Source organism: Trachurus japonicus, chromosome 13 (assembly GCF_045865225.1).
Source record: "Trachurus japonicus isolate A0001 chromosome 13, Traja_1.0".
Lineage (NCBI taxonomy): Eukaryota > Metazoa > Chordata > Actinopteri > Carangiformes > Carangidae > Trachurus > Trachurus japonicus.
This window is the reverse complement of record NC_140919.1, coordinates 10,939,061-10,966,012: the sequence shown is the minus strand read 5'-3', so window position 1 is coordinate 10,966,012 and position 26,952 is coordinate 10,939,061. Positions and strand designations below refer to the sequence as shown.

Genomic DNA, 26,952 nt, shown 5'->3' with positions numbered 1-26,952 from the left:
TCACTTTCAATAACTTTTATTTTTTTTCCCTAATAGATCTGTACAATCAGCAAATCAAACTTAAAGATGAGCCTATAGCAAAAAAAAAGAAAACAAAAACAAACAAACAAAAAACAAAACTGATCTGTACATGTTAAATGCTTTTTGGGCACAACAGCTCAACACCCATTTAAATAATCAAATGATGACTTGTCTAGCTGTGCAAACACTTAAAAATCAGTCCCACGGCGTGAGAACATCGAGTGACTCGACTCAGAGAAGAGGAGGAGGGGGGGAGGAGGAGGGCGAAGCCGACCGAAGAAACCAAACAGAAACAAAAAAAAATAATGTTCCCTTTATATCTTATTTCTCTCCAGTGTTATAGAAAAGTACAGTCAAATATCTTATTTACAGAGAAATGAACAAAACTCTAGAGGGTCTCTGGGCAGCGAGGAGGAGGGTGGAGAGGGGGAGTCGTCTTAGAGAGAGAGAGAGAGGGGGGGGGGTTTAGTGGTATGGCATATTTATTCAACATATTGAACCTGGATTAGAAATAATTATTATTAAAAAAAAAAAAAACAGAAACAAGAGAAAACGATGCACACAGGCCAAAAAAAACCAGACAATATGGCTACTGCTCCGATTCCAGCACCAGCAGTGTGGTCACCGTCTTCACGCACATCTGTCTAATCCTACACATCTGGATTTCAGGTTTTCAAACACACACACAAACACACTTGCATACACACATGCAAACACACACACACACACACCCTCCCCCCCTCCTCCTTCCTCAGGCATCTGCATGTATTATTTACTAAGCCATCAGCTCCTTGAACCGTTCCTGAGATACATTATTGATTATTATTGTTATTATCATCATGTGTTATTATTGAACAGTTTATGTCAAAGTGTTTGTTTTTTTAACCTGTATTAACTTTGAAAACAATTACTTTCCTAGTTACTTTCCTAGTTCCTTAGTTGTTGTGTCACATGTAAACACTTGCCACCCCCCCTCCCACTTCCTGTCCTTCACATACCCCACATACAGTAAAGCTGCCTTATTGCTAGAGTAACATTGACTTCATTTCCACTGAAAACAACAAACAAGGATTTAATGTTTTACGCTGACGTGAATCCCTTTTTGTTTTGTTTTGTTTAGTGTGTGTGTGTTGTTTTTATAGTTGTTTCCCCTCCACACACGAACAAACACACACTCGGCCTTTAAGTCAAACATTCCCGTTATTATCAGAAGTGCAAACGCAGGGACGGTCTGACTTCATGACACTGAACAGACAATTCATTTTGGACTACAGTGATGAGACACTAAGAAAAAAAAAACATAATAATGATGCTGTCGGTGTTTTGCTTTTTCATTTTTTATGGGTTGTGACGAGAGGATCCTGTTCTTCACACGTGATTTAAAGCTCCACAGTAAAAAAAAAAATATATGTCTGCGTGTTTGTGATGTCACAAAAGAAGCCTCCTCCTCTCTTCTGATTGGCCGACAGCGACCTGTTGTTTCTAAAGCTCCAGACAGAAGCCGAGAGAGGAGATGGAAAACTACACTGAGATGGTTTTTAGATCAGCCCTTCAAAATAAAAGCCAAATATGGGATCTTTAAATTCATATTAACATCTCTCCACACTTACTCTTCTTTATCTCTTCTCGTCTGAACATTATTTATCTTCCATTAAATCACAGCTTCTTCCTTTTTTCCCCTCATTAACTCATTCTCGCTTCTGTTTTTGTCTGCAACTTTTTACATTTACTTTTAATTGTTCACAATTATTTCAGTGATTTTAGTTAATGTCAGGAAAACAAAACAAACAAAAAAACAAAGATCTTTAAAGGAAACAACTCCTACAATTCAATGACATCACGTCCACGTGTGAAAAACAAGTTCCTCCGTCACGACACAACGCGTTCAAACAGTCTAACGATGTTGGACAGAGATTCTCAGTTTAAAAACAGACTTAATGAAACAACAGTCAACGTTTCCTTTTGTTTTTTTCTTTCTTCCTGCGTCAGTCTGAGCTCGTCGTGGCCGAAGACGTCGGAGCGTCACCGAGACTCGGCTGCAGATCAGACCGATTCTTTGGAGACATGATTGAACCGGAGTTTAGTGTCTGAGTCGGAGCGGCCGACTCCGACCGGTAGCAGCTTCGCTTGTTTTCAAACTCAAGTCAATTCATTTGTTATCAAGTGTTTTCATAACATTTTCAAATGTAGTCTGTGAATATAAATATATATATACAAACACCCAGTGAGCACTTTTATTAGGAACTCCACAGTTTTGATCTTAAATCTCCTCCTCATGTTGAAGATTTGCTCCGAGTCGACTTGAACGCACCACGTCACTTTTTCACATTCATGCTGCTGAGGTCTTGTTCTACTGGGTCCAGACTCTGATCCAGATCCAGATCCAGATCCAGATCCAGATCCAGATCCACCAGACCAGGTCTTGGTGACAGGAAGTGGAACATTAACTAAACAGCTCCTCCTGCAACGTGATTGGTTGATATTGAACAGGTGTTTCCTAATAAAAGTGCTCTCTCAGTGTAAATATATCTGAGTGGGAACATGTTTCTCTCTTGTAGTGGATCAGTTGTGTCAGAGCATTTGTAAATCAATTCATTCACAGGATCATTATGATGGGTTGTTGTCAGTCGTACGTTGCCACGGCGACGGGCTGTCAGAAATAGAGAGGAGAAAGAAAAAAAACAACAAACCAAAAAAAAAAAAAAAAGCCTCTTGGAAAAAAAAAAGACATGAAAAGTTTCTCAGCTGAAATTTTTCCTTTTGATTTTTTTTGAAATTCCCACTTTTTCTTCTTTCCTTTTTTTTTTTTTTCAAACGCAGTGCAAGTCAGTGAGGGAGGAGGGGAGACGTCGATCCTCCCACCTCACCCTCCACCTCCCCCTCAGCTCCGACCCCCCCCTCCCCTCCTCCCCCTCCAGATAAATCTGCTAATCAGACCTGGACCTACAGACGTGTACAGCCAGGAGGGGGCGACGCCACAGGAAGTCAAGTCAGGACAGTTTTTAAAAAAAAACCCAGTGATGATCAGTCACAGTCAAGTCGACGACGTGCAAAAGGCCCAGAGCGAAAAAAATTAAGGTCGGATGGGAGGAGGAGGAGGGAGTAGGAAGGAGGGAAGAGGGGGCAGAGAAGGAAAAAAAAATATTGGCTGTACCTTTATTTAATTACAATATAGATTTTTCTTTTTAAAAATTTTTACAAGTACCTCTTCCTGTTCGCCTCCGAGTTCTGAGTTTACAAGAGTGAGGAGGAGGAAGGTGGTGAAGAGAGGAGGGGGGGGGGCATCTTATTTTGAAGCAGTGCTCTTCTTGTAGATTATGCCTGCAAATGATTTTTAATTTCTTTCTTTTCAAAAAAAGGAAACAGGGGGGCGAAGGAAAGGTAAAGGGGAGGAGGAGGGAGGGCAGGGAAACAACACAAAAAGAAAAAACAAACGAGAGAGAGAAAAAAAAAGGAAAAACAATCTTTAGATCCAGTGGAGGAGGAGGAGGAGGAGGAGGAGCCTCAGACCACAGGCCGAGGTCCCGACCGCTGACCGACCACCAGACAGCAGGGAGGGGGGGTAGGTAGGCAGGTGGGGGTGGGGGGGGGCAGGTGGAGCTCAGAGCAGGTTGGGAGTTCAGAAACCCTCCACCCACGATCCCAGGCCTCGCTCCGCCAGAGTACGGTTCACTGAGATCACCTGCAAGAACAAACACACACAATTCAATCAAAATTTACTTTTAAAAAACTTAACATTTTATTTCTGTTTTTTTTTTTTTTTAAATTTTATCTAATCTGACGATGACAGGTTTCTGTGGTATTTCAGCGATGGGAATAACAGCTTTATAAATAAACTGCGCTACTTTTTTCCAGTAACGAGTAATCAAAAAAAGTTACCGTTACTAACAACAAAATGTACCGTTACTCGCCTCAAAATGTCCCGTCACAAAATAATACACCCCGTGAAAGTTTACGTTAAACACAACTAGTCGGTAAAAAAACGTTCATCTGTAACTAAACAACTCACTCAGTATCCCATGACATATTTGAGCATTTTATTTAAGTAAAAGTAACGCAAAAGTTACTGTTTTTGGTAGTAACTTACTTTTATAATGTAGTAATTCAGTTACCAAAACAATTACTTTTGGGGAAAAGTAACTAGTAACTATAACTAACTACTTTTTAAACATTAACAAGCCCAACACTGGTTTTTGTGCTTTTGTATCCTGAAAACTAAACGCTACAGTTTATAAATCATTCTTCCTACATCATTAACGTATTTAAATGTTTCTATTTTCACACTTTATAAATTAAGTATTAACATCAATCACAAAACCAGTTTATTAGGAGTCGTCATTGGTTTTATTAGGTCATTTATAAAGCGTCAGTAAATTATTAATAAACTATTTATGCTGCGCTGATAAATGAACTAATGTTAGTCTGTGATTTATTAACACAGTTGTAAATATTTAACCCTGGATTAAATAGTTAATTTATAATAAAACATCTATGAACTCACTAATTAGTATCAATGTAGGTAAAATGCTTTTTAAATCAATTTGATATTTATGAATGCTTCATTAACAGTTAATCAGGGGTGCAAACTCATCAGGGGTAAAAAAGGTGAGAAGATACCGACCCCCTAGGGGGGTCCGGGGGCATGCTCCCCCGGGGAAATTTTTTTAAAAACCAACTTTAAAGGTGAATTTACAGTCAATTTTAGCATGAGACTAGGGTCCAGATTTACTCAGGTTTGCACAGCTTTTGCTCCTGTTAAACCTGCACAATCTGTCTCTCTGTGTTTGGTTTTGAAATATGTGAAGGGGGTCTTCAGCCTATGCAGGTTTAGCATGAGCAAAAGCTGTGCAAAACTTGGAGAATCTGTCCCTCGATGTCCATCAGATGAACCTTGCAAACCTTGCCTTCAAACTAAATAAAATTTAATACAGACTGATTGGTTCATTGTGAAACATTTATTTATTGATGTAAATGTGTTTTCTGTATGTAGGCTATGCTCCGAGGCAGCGCTGCTCTTTCTGTCCAATAACACACATGAAGCTTAAAAATGCCATAGGCTACATAAAACATATTAAGCGGCAATATGTATTTAAAAGATGTTCAAGCAAACGGTTCGGTTCACGGTTTTGTGGTCATGGTTTTCGGTTCGGTTTCGTATACTTTGATCGTTGGGAAAATCAATCATGTCTTGTATATTCTGGTTAAAACTTAAAGAATGAGGCAGTCTGACATCTGATACATCATTGTGACAGTCTGAGGTCAAAAGTAGTGAGATTCTGGCGGCAAGGGAGGAGACATTCATAGTTCCAACATGTTTTAATTTATTGGGCAAATAAAGTTATCTAACAAATGCTAAGAACAATTAGATATTCACTGAAATATATAACCTATATTTATTAATTGTGGTTCTTACAAAAAATATATCTTATAAAATATAAAAGCTAAAATGTCTCTTAAAGCTCTGCCCCTTTAATTAGTGCATACAAAATAATTTAACTTTAGCCTACTACTTTTACAACCACATTATTTACCAGCAACATAAAGTGAAACAGAGGCAGAGGTGTCCTGCCACAGTCAGTCCACCTCCTCCTCCTGCTGCTGCTGCTCAGGTCGCGCTGCAGCGCTAATAAAAGCTAAACGCGCTAATCGCTAATTGGCCGCGATCGCGATCATCACACACACGCGGTCCCATACAGCAGAGCAGACCTATACAACACTGCTGGTGCATCTTCTAGCTCCGACTCTTTCACTCGCCATGCTCAAAAAGTTGCGTTAGTCTGTATTAAAAGTGAAGCTTCAGGTGTGTATTGCTGGACAGAAGAGGAGCGCTGCCACCACTCGTTGTCATCCAGATAAGGTGCATGCGCCCTTAAAGAGACAGGTGCATTGGTTCGGCTCGGCTGGGCTTGCCTCGCCTCGCCGGACACCCCCCCCTCTCTCAATTTTTTTTTTATTGCGGATTTACACGAATCACACAAATGACCAATTTGGGATCCAAAACGGCGAATTTCGCCGAAAGGTGACAAGTTTGCACCCCTGGTTAATACTGTGAAGCTGCAACACGACTGTTTTAATTAAACAGGATGAAGACAGACTTGACTCTAAATGACGATTTGTTCAGTACCAGTTAAATAAAACAAAAAAATAAGTTAAATCTGCAGCTTTTTAATTAATTTCTAATTAATGTTTCTAACTTTTAGTCATTTTAACGCCAGAAACACGTAACAATGTTGTGTTGGTCATACCTCCTCTCCGACCATGTTCCACAGGTGGACCAGTGGGAGGCCTGTGTTGTTGTCGTAGTTCGATACCTGCACACGGACAAGAGAAACAGAGAGGGGCGGGGTCAGAGGTCAGAGGTCAGCGGTGACGCCGTGGGGGTCGGAGGTTAAGGACTCGGCGAGGCCACTCACCTGTGCGAGCAGCGCCACTCCTCTGGTCATCTCCTCCAACGCCGACGTGGCCTCGGCCGAGAACCGATCCTCTCCTGATCCAACACATTTCAAATATCAGGTCAATAAATCAATAAATCGATTAATCAATCAATCAATCAATCAATAACTACAGAACAGCTGCAGCTCTCAGGAGCGTCGTACCTGGAAGAGGAGCGATGTTGTCAAGCAGAACTTCAGCTCCTTGAAATGGTAGTGTTACAAAATCAGACCTGCAGATGAAAACAGAGACAATTATAAACAAACTGTCACATGCTGCACTTGTTTAATTATTTACTTTTTATTTTAAAAAGAACTTACAAGAAACCATCATTTATATAATTTGCATATCATCCATCTGCATGACCTTTTACCAAATAAATAATCAAGGCGACCCCAATCAAGATTTGGACGAACTGGGAAGAGGATCTTCCGCTACAAAACAAGCTTGAAACATAGACTTCTTTTTTTTTTTTCGAAACAATTTCGCATTTCGGGGCTTCAATACAAGACGGACATTACATACGAGCAGCATGGAGGTATTTGGATGTTTTTTGGTGTGTCTTTTTGTTACGAAGAAAAGTGGTATCCATTTGCAACCGTTATATGGACATGCACTGCTACGCCGAGACCCCCTGTAACTCAGAGAAGCCACGGAGGACTCTGAAACTTCTCCCAGCCCTTAGTAGTCCACATGAGGGTGAGTAGATAATGAGTGAAATTTGAATTTTGTGTGAACTATCCCTTTAAACACAGCAACTCAAAACTCATCACACTTGTGACCTATGATGTGAAGAAACCAGTATAAGTTGTTATTATATTATAAGTTAAGTTGTACTATATAGCACTTGTGCTATAAGTGCTTAACAGTGCTAAACAGGACTTTTTGTTTTGTTTTGCAAAATGCATTTTCCTATTGTGAATAACAAAGATCATTTGTACAGCTTTATGATCTGATCATTGTGTTTTCCTTTTTATTGTTCAGTGGTGTTTTTCATTCTGATCGACTCGGGGTCTGATCTGCTTGGTTCTGAGCACAGTTTTTGAGGCATTAGTTTTAGTTTTGTAGGACGAGTCAGATGTTTTGAACATGTGGTTTTGTGTTTACAGTTTAGAGAAAAAGGTTTCAAGAAAAGTGTCTCAGCAATTGATGGAAAAACTGGAACTAAAAAGCTCAAAATGCAAAAAAGATAAACCTAAGCAGTGCCTTTATGTTCTCACTCCAGTTCATGGATCTGCCACTAGAGGGCAGAACAACAGGTGACGACACCTGAGGGGGTGGAGGTGGGGGAGGGGGGGGCTGCTGCACATGTACAACATTTCTTTCACCTGTTCAGCTTGTAAAACAGGTGAGTGATGAACACTCTGCTGCCCTCGGGGAGGAGAGACCAGATACACCTGAGAAGCAGCTGCACCCGACAGGTAACACTCCTCACCTGTCCGTCTGTTATCTGTGTGTGTGTTGGTGTGTCCGTGTGTGTGTCTGTGTGTGAGTGTCAGAGTTTCCCACTCGCCTTATTTGCCGTAGCGAGTCGATCTTGACTCGGTCGTAGCCGCCGTAGTCGACGTATCGGATCTCCACCTCGTTGGTTTCTTTGTAGAAGGTGATGACCTGAGCTCTCCACCAGGCGCCCTCCACCGCCGGCGCCGCGCAGATCACACCCACTGGGAAACACACACACAGACAGACACACACACACACTTTAAAAACACAACACTGGTGCAGTTTAACTTTCTAAATGTATATAGTATAGCTGTGGAAAAAATTAAGAGACTACTTCAAAATGATCAGTTCCTCTGGTTTTACTATTCATAGGTATGTGTTTAAGTAAAATGAACATCTATCTATCTATCTATCTATCTATTGTTCTACTATTCATAGGTATGTGTTTGAGTAAAATGAACACTTTTGCTTCATTCTATAACCTACTGACATCATTTCTCCCAAATTGGAAATAAAAATATTGTCATTTAGAGCATTCATTTACAGAAAATGGCAACAAAAACAAAATTCAGGTGTTTTCAGACCTTGTATAATGTAAAGAAAACAAGTTCATATTCATTGTAAAACTACACAACACTACTATTTAAACTTAGGAAGAGTTAAGAAGTCAAAATTGGTGGAATAATCCCAATTTTTAATGGCAGCAGTGTTTTTATTTTCTTTCTTCCTCATTAAATCTGATCTGGTTCACGTGTTCAGCTATGTAGTGAGGAGCTTGTGTTGGAGAGTTCAGTAGACACTGGAATCGATGGCTGCCACATGTAGAGAAGCTGATTTATTAAGAACATTTTGGAGTAGCCTAGTGGTCTCTTTATTTTTTCCAGAGCTTTATATATATATATATATATATATATATATGCATCAAGCAGTTATCAGAATAAATTCACTGTGACTCAGTGAAGTTTTGACGGTCAAATTGGTTGAAACCGGTAGAAGAAGTTAGTTTTTATTTCTGTTTTTCTCTTTTAATTGATATATATATATATATATATATATATATATGTATATGTATATATATATATATATATATATATATATATATATATATATATATATATATATATATATATATATATATATATACATATACATATATACATATATCCATATACATATATATATATACATATATATATATATACATATATCCATATATATATATATATATACATATATATATATATGGTTTTATTCCCTCTTCTGACTGACGCTTCACCTCCTCATCAGTTTCTCCTAATATACTGATTGGTGAACACAAGCGGTGTTCGAGACTCAAAAAGTTCCTAGATTGCTCCGTAGGTCAGTCTAGAAATGAGCCAATACATTTGCTGCGTCTAGATTTCTAGGCTACTGAACAAGCTCATTCAGAAAGAAATTTCTTTTCCGATCAAGATGGGTGTCTTGAGGAATCTGATTCAAGTCTTCATCCACTGGCTCCTGGTTTGTTTGTTTGTCTACTTGTTTTTTTTTTCCAATGATGCATTACTGTTGTGTATAAACTGCTGTGGCTGCAGCTCAATTAAAAGAGAAAAACAGAAATAAAAGCAACTTCTTCTACAGTTTTAATTTGACTGTCAAAACTTGTCACAGTGAATTTATTCTGATAAACTGCTTGATGCATGCACACGCACGCTTTAATCAGATCAGTTTATTTCACGTCCATGTAGCTAAACAGTGAAGCTGGAATCTCGGAGCAGAATGATTATAATCAGATTGTAGCCATAGTGACTTCTCTTCTCCCTGGCCCCATCCCAGTGTGTAACCACGGTTACCTTCGGCGGGCGAGGGCAGGGCGGGCGTTCCCGGCTGCGAGTAGCAGAGGAACATCTGCTGGTCGAGGCTGCGCAGGGCGTGGTAGGTCGGGTGCGTGTGCTGCTGGACGAAGATGTGTCCGGCCGACACGATGTTCACCACGATGACCTCCACCGTCACGCCGCTGGGCAGCAGCAGCTGAGGAGACATCACCATGACAACGGCAGGGAGTTTAAAAAGGGACAGTTCAACATTTTTGGCAAATCCTCCTATCACCATAATCCCTATAGTCATAGCAGTAGGTTCATCACCTTTAATTATCGGTTCTCTTTTGAAATCGCTCCGCCCAGCAGCCGTGTCTGGAAAGTAGTTCCAGCTGCATTTACCTCTAAAACAACTCTGTCTGGTAACGTTGTGTTATTATCTCATAGCGTGGTGAATGTGCAGGTCACAACTTGTCCACCAGAGCGTTGTGGAGTTGTTGGATTGTGTATTTGATGAGTTTGATGAGGGAAACCAAGAAATCCCATGAGCCTCCGTAGCGTAGCTCTGAGCAGCTCACGGCTCTGCTCCGCCGTTCTCAAACAACATGCAATAATTTAAGATGATGAACCTACTGCTATGACTACAGGGATTATGGTGAGAGGAGAATTCCCTTTAAATATAAGAACATTTTTAAAAAACGGCGGTGGCAGCAGAGCAGCAGGATGGGGTCGGTCCTCACCCAGGAGGTCATGGGAAGCGACGGCAACGTGAGCGGAGGCGGCGGAGGTGCGTAGAGGTTCGTCAGGTCCAGGTCTTTGAACTTCTTCCCGATGAGTGCGAGGGCTTTGTCCACCTGCTGCTGCGAACCTGAAGACACACACACACACACACACACACGAGGTGGTGAGCGGCACATTGTGTAGTGATATACGGCAATAAACGTTCACCCCATGATGTAATAACGCCACATTTTGTCATGAAATTCTTGAATTGATGTAATAAGTTGTTACATACTGCATTAGTTATTACAAAATGTGGGTGTTGCACTTTTTTTAATGGAGAAAATGTAACAATTTGGTGCGTTTTGTAACAACTTATTATAAAATGTGGCGGTTTTACATCATGAGGTGAAAATGTATTACATTAGATATTACATAATGTGTCGTTTCAACAGGGTTCAGCTGGTTTCCTATGTGATGGGGTGAGGAGGAGGTGAGGAGGTGAGGAGGGGGGAGGTTGACTCACCCTCTATGTGACAGATCTGGAACTCCTGTGTGTAAGGCAGCGTGGAGATGTAGATCTTTGCACCCGAGTTCTGCTTCAGGAAACTCACGAACCGGCCCTGCTTCCCGATTAACCGGCCGACAAGATGCTGCAGCAGGAGAGAAACAAGGAATTTAAGAGACGGAAAGGACGATTTTAATTATCGCTGCAATTAAATTAATTAACTTTTTAAAATTTTTACAAATGAACCCTGAGAATCTGGATGTTTTATTCCCTGTAACTCATCAACACACGGTCAGTTTGGTCATCTGTAACTGCAGCTTCAAAGGTCAAGTTACATCATAAACACATAGAAACATAAACATATCGTTTAAAATTAAACGATTCCAGTTTCTAACGATTCTCGATTCTGATTCTTTTAAGTACAAGGACAAAAAAGTTATGGTCTAAATGATGAGGGAGCACCTGAGTTATTTTCCCACAGAGTTAGATTCTATTTGTGGTGCTGGCGTTGTATGAAGCTATACATTATAAATAATAAATAAATATTACATTTATTTAAATGACTTCACAATAACAAAATATACAGGCTAGGCTACACTTTGCAACAAGTTGGCTGTGTAACTTGTGCTTTATTTGACACAAAGTTTTTTCATTCATCGTTCATTAACTCTGGATCACTTCAGCAACAACAATCTTTCCTCTCCCAGATGCTCGTGTTTTGACTCAAGTTCTTTTCAGGGTTTCTGCTAGAAGAAATTGACACCGGACAACGTGACGGTAGGTTTTCAATTTAATAGACAAATTAGTGCTGGGCGGTATACCGGTTCATACCGAATACAGGTGATTTTTTTTTTTATGATATGAATTTTTCATATACCCCAATACCGGTGAGTGTGTAGCGTACAAAACGTTGAGAACACAGAGCGGCGGAACGTCGCGCCGCGCGACATTGTTTGAGAGGGGGACTGTTTTGCAGTTGTACCAAACAAGCTGCATGCCTGGGCTGAGCTCAGCCCATGGATGTATTATATTAACGGCTCGTATTATATTAACGGCTGAGCTGGTGAATAACATGCACGGAGAAAATGTCACAGCCACAGAGGAACTACTTCGGCTTTTAAAAAAATCTCACGCTGATCAAACAACCATAATCTGTAAATGTTTTTTTTTACTTAACCGAGCCCCCCCCTACCAGATGGTTTAACCCAATCTGGCATTTGCCGGCATCGCCTGTCAATCAAACAACGGAGTCGGGGTTGACGTGAAGCAGCAGCGCTGCTAAACCACGGAGGGATAAGTGATTAAAATAAAAATAAAAAAAGGCAAAACCAGCGCCGGTAAAATCCCGACATTTACGTCCACGAGTTGCAACCCACTCGAGCCATCGTGTTCTGTTTTTTTTTCTGTGGGGAGAAGTTAGCAAACAGTGGCATGAAGCTGGCTCATCTCCAGACGCATTCTCAACACAAAACATGCACGTCATGTCAGTGAGCCTCCTGACTGCTTCATGAGGAAACTTTATGAATACACGTTGGTGTTACATGAGATTTTAAACGACAGCATCAAAGTGATCAACTTCATAAAGTCAAGGCCACTAATGCAGGTGTGATTCACTGCCTCAGTTAACACAGACAGAGAGAAGTCCTCTGGCTCTCAACCTGTTGTTATGATCTGAAGCCACACAGTCCCCCCATGCCACCGTGTTGCAGGACACAGACTGACTTGCTAAGCAGTAGCCCTACTGTCTGGACTTTTTTTGTGTGTGAAAAAATGTTTATTTGATGTCATGAATTCATTTTGAGAACAGATATTTATTAGATAGCATTTTAGATTGATGATTATTCTCACGTGCAAAAATCTTTATATATAATCAAGTTGATTATTTTTTTAGTCTGTATTATATTAATAAAGACTTCTGTATTTTGACTGCAACAGTCATGCATTCTGATTCCTTCACCTCATTACAGTTAAGAGTGCCACTGCCATCTCTTTGTGAACAGCAGCATTTTGTGGGACCATTCAAACCCGTGTTAATACTAGTCTGGATACTAATGTTCTTCGACAGTATTCACTCCTCGTGACAGTACAATAGGTCATTCTAAGCCAATTTTAATTTACTGCAGTAATTATTCTCTAAATTATTAGAAAATGGGGTTAACACCCAGTCATGCATGAAAAAAAAAATACCGTGAAACCGATATAATTATGAAAAATACCTTGATATAAATTTTTGGTCATACCGCCCAGCTCTAAGACAAATGTTTGAAATTGTTGAAGAATCGTTTAGGGGAACCGAAATTTTTGTGTTTCTAATGATTTTGTATTATCGGCTGATTCACTCTTCCCCGTTTCTTTCTCAACTTTTTCCACTTTGCTGCTGTATCACTGAGAATTGTCTCTCTATGGGACAAATAAAAACTTATATTATATTATTATATGGACTGAAATCTAAATGCTCAGAGATAATAAATGTTTTGTTTTCCAGTCCAAGGTTAGTTTGAGAAACCTGGGAGTTCAGAAAATTGCCACCTCCATACTGAGATATTTCATACATGTGAGTGGTGAGCAAGTTTTATTTCATCTCATTTTAAATCCACGCTCTCTTTTCTACAGTCAGCATGACGATCTGCACAGTTTTGGTGTCATCTACATCACAAATGATGAAAAACGAACACGGGACATTAAAGAGGAGCCTCTGGTTTCAGCATCTCTCGTCGTGACCTCACTCACCTTTGGCACCTCGATCTCCCAGATGACGAGCTCCGAGCTCAGGGAGGCAGCGCTGTTGCTCTGGCTCTCTCCCACTCCCATCGTGCAACCGCTGTCCACAGAGTCCATGCTGTTCACATCAGACCCTGCACACACACACACACAAACACACACACAATAATTATCACATTTAGCAGCAATTTTCACCTTCACAGCAACATCAGTCAACACAGTCACGCTTTAGAGGATGTCTCAGTATCAGTTAATGGAAATTATCACTTCAGTTGTAAAACAGCAGGAGATTAAAAACATCACAGAGAGAAGAGTCTGTCGAATAGAAACGGAAACCCGGTGTTTCCCCTCAAACTGTTTTCCTGCTTCCGCTGCATTTTCCTGACTGGACTCACAGAGCGCTGATTAAAGTCTGAAAGATTCATCTGTTCTGGCATTTTTTGTGTCTTCATTTAGAAATCAGTCCGTACACACTCTTACTGTTGAATATACTGTACATGTGGAACAAAATGATGTTTAGCTTTAGCTTGACTGTATTTTCATAAGTGGAGCGTTCACATATGGATCTACAGTAATAGATCCATGACGAAGTGGGGGCTTGATCGCAGCGGTTAAACTTTACTTGCAGGTTGGAGGTTTTTGTAATCTCTAGAAGTTATAGAAAAAAATTACTCAAAGACAGAGCTTTTTCTTACTCCAGTGAATGCAAAACGCTGTTGTATGCAACACGTAGGAAAACACAGCGGACAGTTCATTAGAGATTTTCACCTGTTTCTACTGATTTTTATTTAATTCAGATTTTACTGCAGAGCTGAAACAGGAGATATTATTATTAATAATCAAATATATTTATAGTTAAACAGTAAAATGTTGAACCATATTTGAGGATAACTGCAAAAAAAGTGTGTTTTTAAAGGGATAGTTCAACATTTTGGCAAATTGGCCCATTGCCATAATCGCTATAGTCATAGCAGTAGGTTCGTTACCTTTAATTGTAGGTGTAAGCTATTTTCAGTACGGCGGAGCGCAGCAGCTGGCTGCTCAGAGCTACGCTATGGAGGCTAAGGGAATTTCTTGGTTTCCCTCATTAAACTCATCAAATTCAACATCCCAAAACTCCACAGCGCTTTTGTAGACAAGTTGTGACCTGCACAACCACCACGCTATGAGATAATGACGGAACGATATGAAACGGAGCCGTTTTCGAGGTAAATACAGGGTAAATACGGAGACTGCTTGCTGAAAAACTGTCCCTGAACGCAACGCGCATCAGCGGTTTTGTATGAATTTACCTCGAAAACGGCTCCGTTTCGTATCGTTCCGTCATTATCTCATAGCGTGGTGGTTGTGCAGCTCACAACTTGTCTACAAAAGCGCTGTGGAGTTTTGGGATTTTGTATTTGATGAGTTTAATGAGGGAAACCAAGAAATTCCCTTAGCCTCCATAGCGTAGCTCTGAGCAGCCAGCTGCTGCGCTCCGCTGCACTAAAAATAGCTTACACCTACAATTAAAGGTAACGAACCTACTGCTATGACTATAGCAATTATGGCAATGGGCCAATTTGCCAAAATGTTGAACTATCCCTTTAAGTTTAAAGTGGGAATATCAGCTGATTAATCGGTTGCCAGGTTTTTTTTTGTTTTTTTACACTACTAATTACTCCCTAACGTCAGTATTGATCCATCACTGATTCTCAGGCCTCAGGTGTCTGGTAGAAGGAGACACTTTAATCTGTGGAGGCCTCAGGGAGCAGGAGGAGGTGGTAGTGGTGGAGGAGGAACAGGAGGAGGAGGAGGAGAAGGAGGAGGAGGAGGCCACCGAGCTGCTGCAGGAATATTCTGAGCTCGGTCGGATCGGATTCCACGTGAATGTGTGGGAGCAGCTGACTGGGGTGGAAAACCTCGGGGAAGTTATGTCGTCAGATGGAAGCGACAACTCAGAGCTGTGACTTCACACAGGTGAAGAGAAACTGACTGTGGGTCAGTAGATGCTGGATTAGTTCAATAAAAAGGGCGAGATAACAGCAACGGACCAGGGAGGAGGAAGAGGAGGTAATGAAGGAGGTTTGAACTGTGGTGAAGCTCAGAAGATTATGGTTTAGTGAGATGACTAAAAGCAACAAAGATCTAACATGAAGGAGCAGTTTGAGACTTGTTGAGTTTGATTTAAAAACATGAATGAATAAATAAACTCACAGCTTAAAAAAAATGTTTTAATATTTTCCTCTTTTCCTGAGTTGATCCATAAGAAGATCTATTTGTGGTTTTAAGAACCAAAAACCATCTCAGTGTAGTTTTCCATCTCCTCTCTCAGCTTCTTTCTGGAGCTCTAGTAACAGCAGGTCGGTGTCAGCCAATCAGAAGAGAGGAGGCTCTGAGCCTCTCTTCTGATTGGCTGACTGTTTTCTGAGTGATCCAATAAAAACAGAGCAGATTTCAGAATAAAAAACTCAGAGAAACTAAGGCCCAATTCCAATCCGACCCCTCACAGACTCACTGACTTAGAGGCGCGTTCACGGGAAGTCCGTGAGTGTGTGAGGGCTGTTCCGTTGTCAGATCATCAAGTCAGTGAGTCAGTGAATGAGCCCTTACTGCCCCCTTACCGTAAGTCAGCACCGATGCTGACTTTGGGTAGGGGAATTACCCACAGTTCATAGCGTTGTGAAGTCAAACCATAACACATGGGATGCCGTCGGAACGCAAGTGTTTAAAAAAAAAGAAATTAACACAAGTAGTCAGAGAGAGCTCTGCCAGTCTCTTTATTGTTAATGGACAGGAGCCAAAAAAAAGGAATAACTAAAAAGAAAAGAAGAAGTTTACTGTCAGTGTTAACGTGCAGTTTGTGATTATTGATGATGATTTGATCAGATCTGATCCAGGAATATTTTGTTTTGAGTCCGCCTCCCTCGCACACCTTGTGCGTATTGAAAGTACAGTAAATTTATCGGTCCAAGGGCGGAGTTAAAAACATTTTGTTGTCAAGGTAACGTGTCGTGAGAGTGGGTAAGTGCTGTTCCATTCATGTTTACAGCATCTGGACCCTCACAGACTCTCACACTCTGTCACTTAGAGCTGACGTCACTTTAGTCAGTGAGGGTTCAGGGCTCGAGTCTTTAGGGAACGGATTGGAATAGGCCTCAAATCCTGCAAGTTGTTGTTAGATGGATGGTGGGTCCAGGTGGTGAGGGGGCGGGGCTTAGTTGTGACATCACAAAGTGACAGGAAGTCCTGACGGCTGGTTTTAAGGCTCAGTTTCTGAATACAGGCTGTGTGCATTTCTCTGTGGACTGAGGCTTTGATACTTTCACAGTATTAATATAGAACCTAGAGCTGCTTTATAATCACACTACACATGGACATCTACCTTTATACTGTATGGAGCTTTAACACAAACATCTACCTTTATACTGTATGGAGCTTTAACACAAACATCTACCTTTATACCGTATGGAGCTTTAACACAAACATCTACCTTTATACTGTATGGAGCTTTAACACAAACATCTTCCTTCCTGCATCCTAATTTATTTCCATCAGAGTTTTAGCATCAAAAACTAATCTAAGGGATCAAACATCAATATATAGTTTCTGTGTCTTTTTACAGTTCAGTTATAACAGTGAACATGTCTCACCTCCAGACTGGTCCGTCTCCTCGCAGGTCCCGTGGGCGCCGTTCCTCAGGCCCATCCCGTTCAGCCCCTTTATCTCACACACAGCATCCACCGAGTTTTCCTCCTCCTCTGCTGCCGCCGCCGCCACCGTCGCCACCGCCGCTGTCGTCAAAACCGACGCCTCGGTAGCGGCAACGGCCTCGACCAGCGACTGAGGCAGCGCGGCTTCTTTTGCGGACAAGTCTGTAATTTGGATCGCGTCCATTTGGTTGTCGAAGGTGCTGTTCTGCAGGTCCTCGCTGCTCACGCCGTCCTCCGAGTGGCACGTGCTGCAGGCCGAGTCCTCGGCCAGCGCTGCGGCGGCGGCTCCTTCGTCGCCTCTCGTGCTCAGCAGGGGGGAGGAGCGCTGTGCGGCTTCGTGCGACGCCGCCGGCCAGTGGCCTCTCTGTGCATTGTTAGTCTGTTGCGCTCTTTGACTGATCTCCACGGGCTCCCACACCGCCGCCGCCGCCGGCGATGAGCAACCGTTGGGCACCGCCTGTCGCTCCTTCTCCAACGCAGCCGCCGCTGCCGCCGCCTCTCTGGACTCGCAGCTCGTCTGTAGCTGGTGAAGCTGCTGCGTCGCTGTGATCGCCTCCTGCTGGGGGCGTAACCTGCTGCTGCTCTCGCCGCCGCCGCCCGGCTGACCGTCGTCTGTCGTCTGGCACCTGGTGACGCCGAGGACTTCCTGCGTGGCGGCCGAGATGACCTCGCATATGAGTCCGGCCGCCAGAAGCTCCAGCTCCTGCTCCTCGCCGCCGCTGTGCGTCTGGATGTCGTCTGGGGTTGTAGTTGTAGTAGTAGTAGGAGCAGTCGTCGTCGTTGTTGCGTCCTGGACGACGACGGCGGAGGTCGGGGTGCTCGTCATGTGTTGCTGGAAGTCCTGCGTGGACGGGGGCGTGTCCAGAGAGTCGGTCTCTGACGTCGTCGCTCTCTGCGCCTTGGCCGGCGTCACCGAGCAGACGACGACGATCGCCTCCTCGTCTCGCGCGCTGCTGCTGCTGCTCCCGTGATGCTGCTCCGCGACTTCTCCCTCCGGCTCAGGCCGCTCTGCATCGGGGATGTGGGCTGTTGTTGTTGCCGGGGAGACGCTGGCGACCGCGTTGGACTGGCGAGGCACGACGACGACCTCCTCCTCTACCTCCTCTACCTCTTCCTCCGCCGCCGCCGAGGCCTCGGGAGCAGCGACCGAATCCTGGATCGGCTGTTCCTCCGTCACCGGAGCGTGTGATGATTTTTCCTCTGCGTGTTTGAGGTCCAACGCCGCCGCCGCCGCCGCCATCGCGCCACCGTTTCCGCCGTCTTTCCCAACTGGCGACGGTGCGGCCACGACCGGCGCTTTATGGACATCCTCTGCGCTGATTCGAGGCGCCGCTTCTTCTGAACTTTGTTCCCATGAAGACGAAGGAGGAGAAGGAGGAAGATGAGCTGGTGCTTCGTCGCCGTCCTGTGCGTGGATGTGCGGAATATTTTCGCGCTCTGTTCTCTGGTTCGTCACCTTGTGGGCGGCGGGGCGCTCTGTGTCCGTGTCGTTCGACGACGGCGGCGATACGGAGCCTTTCTCCACCAGGCCATTGCTTCCTTCAACTGGAGACGAAGGCGATGACGATGTCCTGAGGCCTGCGGGAGTCTGAGCCGCCTCGGCGCCGTCGTCGTGGGTGATGAGCCGCTCTTTCTTCCGCGAGATGTACCAGTACCAGCCGATCAGCGCGAGGACCCCGGGCAGCGTGTAGGGCACGACAGAGCGAAACCTCAGCGGCATTTCCTCAGGGCACTAGCAGCTACACCTGGAAGAGAAACGACACAGGGTCAGCTGAAGGTTTTTTTTTTTAGTATGTTTTGATTTGAACTTGTATTATAAGTATTTCAAACTATTTATTGCACTCTCCGCACTTTCTTTCTTTCTCTTTTCTTGGATATGTTGCCCTCCGTTAGTGTTATAGTGTATGTATTGTGTATGTATGGATTGCATGTACAAAGCAGCCGTTAGTAATTTTTCCCCCCCGTTTCTTTTCTCAGTGTGACCTTCCAAATGCATAGTTTGAAAGGAGATTTAGATTTTCAAAGGAAAAGTCCACTCATTTTTCTTAATTTCACTGTGTTCCCTGTAAATTCAGATTGATATTGAAAGGAGACGACCTGTTGTTACAGAAAATACCAGGGCAGTCTGAAGCAGCACTTTTATTTTGAAATTAGTCCTCACGTTACTTGCAGGTGAGAGCTTCTCGTGGGATTTTGAAATCTTGTTAAGTCAGAAAAGAAAAAATTTGCCTAATTTCTCTCCAAGTGAATGCAATACGTTTCCGTAGATCTCTCGGTTGATGCAACTTTAATTGATCTTTCAGCCGAGGTAAAATTACAGATTTATTAGACTTCATCTCAGCCGGAAGCCGGGTTGATTAGTTGCACAAAATGCTTCGAATAAAAAAACATTAAAGGAGTTGTGGCATTAAAAAATACAGAATTTAGAAACCAATATAGCTGAGACAAAACACAAACATCTGAAACATACATAACATAAGCATATCCGAAATACCAAAAAGTAAAAGTGACAAAGATAAATTGAAAACACAAAAGTCTATTTAAAAACAGGAGCAGTTTGAGGTAAAATAAGACGCAGTTATGGATTTGAACTGTCCTAATGATAAAAAATGGTTTTGCAGAGTGTAGTGAGAAAAACTGGACTTTCCAGATTCAGTGATAACAGTGGGAACCTGCAGTGTGAGCCGGTCCTGATAGAGACTTGCATTAAAAGCTACTAAAGAGTTAATATGGGATGGTTAAGAGCACTTTTCATACAGGATTTGTAACGCAAAGTGTTTTACATACAGAATAATAGACACACCTCCCCACCTGCTGTTAGAGTCGTTAAAACCAGAGCAAACTTGTGGAAACGCTATTGTTACTTTATAATGAGGAAACACAGGAGGTGATTTAAACAAATATAAAAGCTAAGGAATAAAAACTAATCCCTAATGGAGCAAACTAGACAAGTCAGTATCGATTGTAATGCCAAATCGATACTCAAATGAGTCCAGCGGGGTTTCCTCAAGTCTCGGTTATGTACTCTAAAACTCTGGGGTCATGTTATCACCAACAGTAAAACACAGAGGAAATATGTTTTCAAACTAAAATGTTTCAGTTCAAATACTTAACAGTACCTTTTCCTTTCGCAGATCAACTTCAAATAACTTTATTCTGTCCTTTAGGAATAGACAGACAAAGTGCTTTTACCCAATTACAATTACAATGTTTCAAAAAATTTAAATTGTGCTTTATTTTCAGCAAGACACACTGGATTAAACTGTGGAAACATGTTCCCCACATTTACTAAGAAATTAAATTATAGATCTATTATAGTTTTGTATTGGTGGTGCTGTGTGTATCGCAGTGATAATACTGTAATAGAAAATAAATATTTTGTAATATTTCAGCTCTTAACATCTGATGAAACCCTCTTTACAAAAATATCACATTTGTAAACCCACACATCAGCTTATCAACGTTATAACTGCCGAGGTCATAAAAACCGAAATGGCGCGAGAAGAGAAAAGAAGTCGTCGACTCCTGTAAAACTACAGGAACACTTCACTTAAAAAGCAGCAGCAGCAGCAACGGAAGCAGCGTCCTGATCCAAAACCATCTTATTATTACTGAGAATCAGCCAACTTCTCTCCTCTGTCCCTATATAAGGAGAGAGACGGACAGAGACAGACACAGAGCAACAGGGAGGCTGGACTTTTGACCTCTGAGGCCGCCTGGCACCGACACCTGCTCTACGTAATCAGCTGCAGAGAGACGAGACAGAGAGAGACAGAGAGAGAGAGAGCAGAGCTGCCTTCACACCCCGAGAAAATAATAAAAAAGACGGCAGTTAAAATGTGTTTTTACGACCTAAAGCGTGTGGAAACTGACGGTTAAATCTTAAAACTCCTCTCTCTGTGTTTCAACAACAACAACCAGCAGCAGCAGGAGGGAGGGAAGGACACAACATGAATGCACCGCGGCCTGGGCCCTTGTCTTGAATAATAAATAGCCACAAAGACTAATTCCCAAAGAGGTGGGAAAGACTACACCGTCCACACGTCGGCTTAATGCACTGATCATTATTTACAAGCTCACAAAGCTGCAGCACAATTTCTACACATTAAAACAACTGAATATAAAGTTCTACATGTGGAGAGTGGCCACAAATATGAAGTTAAATGAGTTTTAGTTGAGGATATATTGTGGGTTTGGTTGTTTAGCACAACACAGTCTCTATTAAAAAGAATTAACAAGGTGAAAACTAATCATGAAGTTTATGAAAAACACTTGTCGGATGTATACCAAGCTACTCTTTTCAGATTAATGTACAGTAGTAGATTAAAGTACAGTAAAAAATGAAGAGACAACTCCAAAATGTTCTTAATAAATCAGCTTCTTTTCCAGTTTCTATTCAATTTCAACACTCATCTCACTCTACTTAATGAGGCACTGATTAGATAATCACCTGAACTAAATCATAGCCTATTTAATGAGGATTATTAACTGCTGTGATTAAAAATTGTGTTTTTTCCATAAATGTCGAGTGTTGTGTTGCTTAAAAATGAACCTGAACTTGTTTTCTTTGCATCATTTGAGGTCTTATTTTAAACCAGTTGTCATTTTCTGCAAAAAAATGTTCTAAATGACAATATTTCCTATGGCAAACACATTATACATTGTAAATCCAGAGAAACTCCTCATTATGAAGTGGTCTACTAATGTTTTCCAGAGCTCTTTATGTATTAAGCAAAATGTGATGTACAAGATGTTTTTAATTGTGTTTTTTTATGTTGTTTTTTACATATTTTGTGTTAGAAACAGTTCAGTGATGCCGCCTGCACAAACTGTCCCAACCACGTCGACTCAACTGAGACACACGAGCGCTGAAAGACATTTGTCGTCTTCATGCGTCTGTTGTCATCGTCTGAAATCGTCAGTAGTTGAATAAAACATGGATAAATTGTTTTTTTCTTGCAGCCTCAGGTGGGTTAATGAATCACAGACAAAACTAAGTCACGGTTATTTTTGGCCTCAGCTACTGTAGCTATCCAGTTGAAGCGGTGCGTTCAAGGCCGCTCAGACATCACACGGTGTGCGACTACGGGAATCTGGGTTATTCGTTGCATTGCGAGATGCCGGAGCGTCCCTGAACGCACCATAAGTTTGAAAAGTCACAGCCTGTTGCTGCTGCACGACTGCAGTTCAAACAGACCAAGAAGGAGCGGTAGAGATAATAAATGAAACTGTTTAACTGTCCCTCCTGATAAAGGCCGACTCTGCCTGTTGATCAGCATTAAAAAAAATACTTGCGATTGTGATTTTCCTCCACTGGAGATAAATTAAAATCACAAACATTCAAATTGTCCTCAAATCTGATCCTCTGTCTTTTACAGCTCGACAGGTTTCAGCACTAAATTCAAAAGTATAAACCACAATAACTAATAAAAGACAGAGATAAATTAGATTTAGAGACTTGTGGAGCACCTGAACACAACCTACAGAAAAGAAAAAGAAAAAGGAGGGGGGTGGTTGTAGCCTCTATATCTGGCAGAAGTAAAATGGACTTTCCCCCTGAGCTCCAGGAATATAAATCAGATCTACGTGAATGAAGGCGAGTAGTATTTACACTCTGTTTTGTGACGGATAATATGACAGGAAGCTTCTTCACTGAACCGATGTGACTAAGACGAAGAAGAATAAGAAGAAGAAGAGGAAGACGCTGCAACATATCATTAAAGTGCGCAACCGTATACACAGGCCGAGTTATATTTATATACTGTATATGATACTGTGCAACCTGTGTGTTCACGTAGAGTCACTTTATACACAATGTATCTCAGCCGAGGGTGCAGGGGGTCGGTCGTCTACCGGCCGGATTTACAAGAAACTATTCCTGTGAGGGCGTTAAAAATGGCTGCAGTAACTGAAGCCTTCCTCTGCTTTTTTGTGCAACACAATTCAATATCAGATCAACAGCTGCTACGAACAACTAAAACAGAAACCTGGCGTTGGTGGTGCAGACAGACGTCCCTCCCTCTGTGTGTGTGTGTGTGTGTATGTGTACGTATGTGCCCATGAAATGGTGGCCCACACTCCTATTTTAACCTTGTCCAAGGTGAGTGAAGTTACAAGCAGTCAAACAGATCTAGAGCACTCCTCCTCCTCCTCCTCTTTACAGGACGGGCTGCTGCTGGTATATTCCCTCTGTGAGACGTTCACTGACCTTACAGATGATATTCAGTCTGTGACCTTGGAGGGTTCACACACAGAGAGAGACAGAGAGGAGTCATCGTCAGCTCTGTATTTACATGTTAGAAACCTTTGCAATGTGCTGAGTGCAGCTCAAGCAGCTTGCACAATGACTCGACCACCAGCAGCAGCTTATCATCTTCATTCAACACCAAACTAACCAGTCTCAACAAGTCCTATAAAGCTTTTGCTACTGTTAATTTAGCTGCAGGCCCACATTCCTGTAACCTGCACATTACAGGGCTACACACTCACCTTACTACTACTACTACTACTACTACTACTACTACTACAGCACAGTGGCTCCCTAACTTAAAATTTCAGGCGCGCACTCTGTGAATCGACTTGCAAATCAAATATTCACATTTCCTTTTCATTCATGATCCTCACGCACACTGTCGTGACACCTGAAACAAACAGATTCTACTTTGAGTCGCTTCTTCCACGTTTAAAAAACTGCAAATTTTAGCCTACTGGTTGCAAATGCGCAAGTAGACAAAAAATGTCAGACTTCAGGCTTTCTAGCATATAGGAGCACAGTGGCTTTCTAACTTAAAATGTTAGGAGTAAAAGCAAAAAAAAATGTAGGCTAGGGGTGCACTGCACACTGTAAATTAACTTGCAATGCAAATATTCACATTTCCTTTTCTTTCATGATCACCTGTAATGACAGATTTCAGATTCTTTGAATCGCCTCTTCCATATTTCACAAGTGTATTAAAAAAAAAGGCAAATTTTACTGGTTGAAAATGTGCAAGTAGACGAAAAAATCTACTTGTACCGTCTCAAAATTTAGGGGTGCTGTATTATTCATAATTTTTTTTTTTGACATTTTCACTAATAGGTCAAACACTTTTTTTTGGCATTTACCTGACTGACTCATGATTGATTGCACAGTCCACATACCTATGAAGCCACACACTTTTGTTGTCATTAATTGCTCTGCTCTCTCTCTCTCTCCCCCACAAGGCAGGCGTGTACGTGTTGCGTTCACGGAAACCCCGTGCTCACAGGACAGGGTGACATTTCACCACCAGCGTGTGTGAAAGAGGAGGAGGAGGAGGGGAGGTCCAGTCGTTAAGCCGAATAGTAGTGTGGATTAAAAAAAAAGAAAATACAACACAATGCACGTAGATATATTATTAAAATGTTATTGTATGGGCTACACGTGTATTTTTTTCCATACACGGAGCTTGTAACGTTACGGCAGCTAACAAGTTTCTATTTAACGTTAGCTACAACATGCTAATCCCCCTCCCCCTGAATGGGACCGGGACTGGAGTAAAACCAAAGCCCCGATGGAAATCTCATTATTGCCGTTTAATTAATCCGACAACGACGAGAAATCAAACCGTTTAAAGTAAAGGGGGTCATCACGGTAACTTAGCAACAACTCCAACGGGACGACTCAAGCTAACGTTAGCCTCATGTACCTTAACGTTATTTCAGCGAGCTTAGCTACGATGCTAATAATAACACAGTAGCACAATGACACTCTTATAGTTGTAGCTCGTATCGATTAATCCCATCGGGTGAAGATTTATTTATTATTATTTCATTTAATTCATTTTTTAAATAAATATATAAAATCCGTCGTGTAGCTTTTACGACCGTTAGCTAACTGTCTGTCACCAACGGCTAACGTTAGTAGCTGGAAGTTGAGCTAACCGAGCCGAGGGTGAAACCGTGAACACCACAACGTGACACTGCACTTAGAAACACAAACCAACCGGCCAGTTTAACGTTTTCATCCCACATCTATCAATGAAAAATAATAATAAAACAACACTTTATTACACGTTTCTCCTCCACAACCACCAAACCACACGACTGTCATGTAAAATCAAGAGCAATGAAGCAACACCATCACACACTAATGTAGTTTAGTTTAGCTAAAGGCGATGTGTGGATAATTTATAGAAACTGAAACTCAACCCGACGAGCCGCTGGGTGTCTAATTTAAGAGCCGAATTAATCGCAAGGAAACTGACATGCACACGAGAAGTTAAGTGGATTAATAAAAGACAATATATTTCCTTGACAATATGGTAAATGTTAAAAAATGATGTGATTTTTTTTGAATGGGATTTGGGGTTTTTAATGTTACAACCCACTTTGTCTAGGGGTGTTTGATATAACAGTTACAGTAGCTACGTTAGCCTATAAATGTAAAGAGGTGGCTGTGACCTAAACGCCAACACGTTACGTTACTACTGGGAATAAAAAAGCATGGCTGAATGGGGGAGGCCGCAGTGCAGGACAGCAGCAGCAGCAGGGGTATTTGGTTAGCAAAGGGGGGGCAGTTCAATGTGGTGGTGCTGGATATTATTATTATAATAACGCTTAAAAACGTCTATGAACATAAACACGGATTAAAATGTCAGGACGGCTCAACGCACGGTCTCCTCACTGCATTATTTTTGGCCCAGTGACCAATGACCGTTGGTTTGGTTTGGTTGTTACCACACGATTAAAAAAAAAAGCCTCGTGTTTTACTTCAGAGTGTCATTTCCACGCCACAATGTGAAGACATTTCTAACAAAAACTCGGCTTTAAACGCGCACTAAAATGCACCACAAGTTGACGCAGAGGAAGGTAAAGGTTAAAGGACATTTATTTTAAAAGCCAAAGACAGAGAGATATAGATAGAGAGTCTCACAGTCTGGGCCTCGTTAGCTTAGCTTAGCTCAGCTCAGCCGGCCCCGGTGCAAGAGGCTGCTTTTTACCCCAGTGACAGCCTGCTAGCACCGGCTACTATTAACCCCCACATGAGCCTGGTGCTAGCAAGTGCAGAGATTGAGGGTAATTCAAGTGAAGTTACACAACAGCGTGCTGGACCGGGCTGGTTTAAGTTAAGACAGAGGGAGATGATGAGATGTTGTTGGAGGCTAGTTTTTGTTCAATGACATGGGATTAATGCAACTCATGTGGTGTCACACCGACCGCTGCTGCACACACACACACACCCGTGGGTATATCGCGACGACACTGCGAGTGTGTTACAGCCTCCGCGGAGTGGGTTTTTAACTCCTAAAGTCAGACTGTGTGAGTGTGTGTGAGCATGATGCAGGAGGCTACATGCTAACATGCTCCTTCCACCACCACCACCTCCTCCTCCGCCTCCCTGCTCCTCTCCTCTCTCCTGCTAAAGCAGCTCTCTCTTCTCTCCTCTCTCGGACTTTTATTTCACTCTACTCACAGTGTTTTAGGTTCCTCGGCGCCGCCACGATGAGAGCGAGACGGGATAGCGTGGGTTTTCCAAACGTGTGTGTGTACGTGTGTGTGTCCCCCGTGGAAAGTCAAAGCTCTCCTCCCCACGTGTTGACCGACTAGCATCAGTCTTAAAAAACACAGACTAAACAGCTGGTCAAGTCTCGCGATATTT

General features: G+C 42.2%; 1 protein-coding gene across 3 annotated transcripts; it reads right to left on the bottom strand.

The window, feature by feature from the left end:
• On the bottom strand, positions 1 to 26,952 carry akap1b (A kinase (PRKA) anchor protein 1b). Of its 3 annotated transcripts, XM_085794841.1 has the most exons (13): positions 26,767 to 26,906; positions 23,542 to 23,567; positions 17,274 to 19,078; positions 13,651 to 13,775; positions 10,939 to 11,065; positions 10,433 to 10,560; positions 9,729 to 9,906; positions 7,967 to 8,117; positions 6,618 to 6,685; positions 6,435 to 6,508; positions 6,267 to 6,332; positions 109 to 3,703; positions 1 to 72 (listed from the first exon to the last, which is right to left on the bottom strand). In XM_085794841.1, the coding sequence occupies exons 3-12, from the start codon at positions 19,051 to 19,053 to the stop codon at positions 3,641 to 3,643; spliced, it is 2,760 nt and encodes a 919-aa protein (XP_085650967.1). In that variant the 5' UTR covers positions 19,054 to 19,078; positions 23,542 to 23,567; positions 26,767 to 26,906; the 3' UTR covers positions 1 to 72; positions 109 to 3,640. The 3 variants fall into 3 exon arrangements, with proteins under 3 accessions (XP_085650967.1, XP_085650966.1, XP_085650965.1); XM_085794840.1 differs by lacking the exon at positions 23,542 to 23,567 and having other exon boundaries at positions 1 to 59; positions 95 to 3,703; positions 26,767 to 26,952; XM_085794839.1 differs by lacking the exon at positions 23,542 to 23,567 and having other exon boundaries at positions 26,767 to 26,952.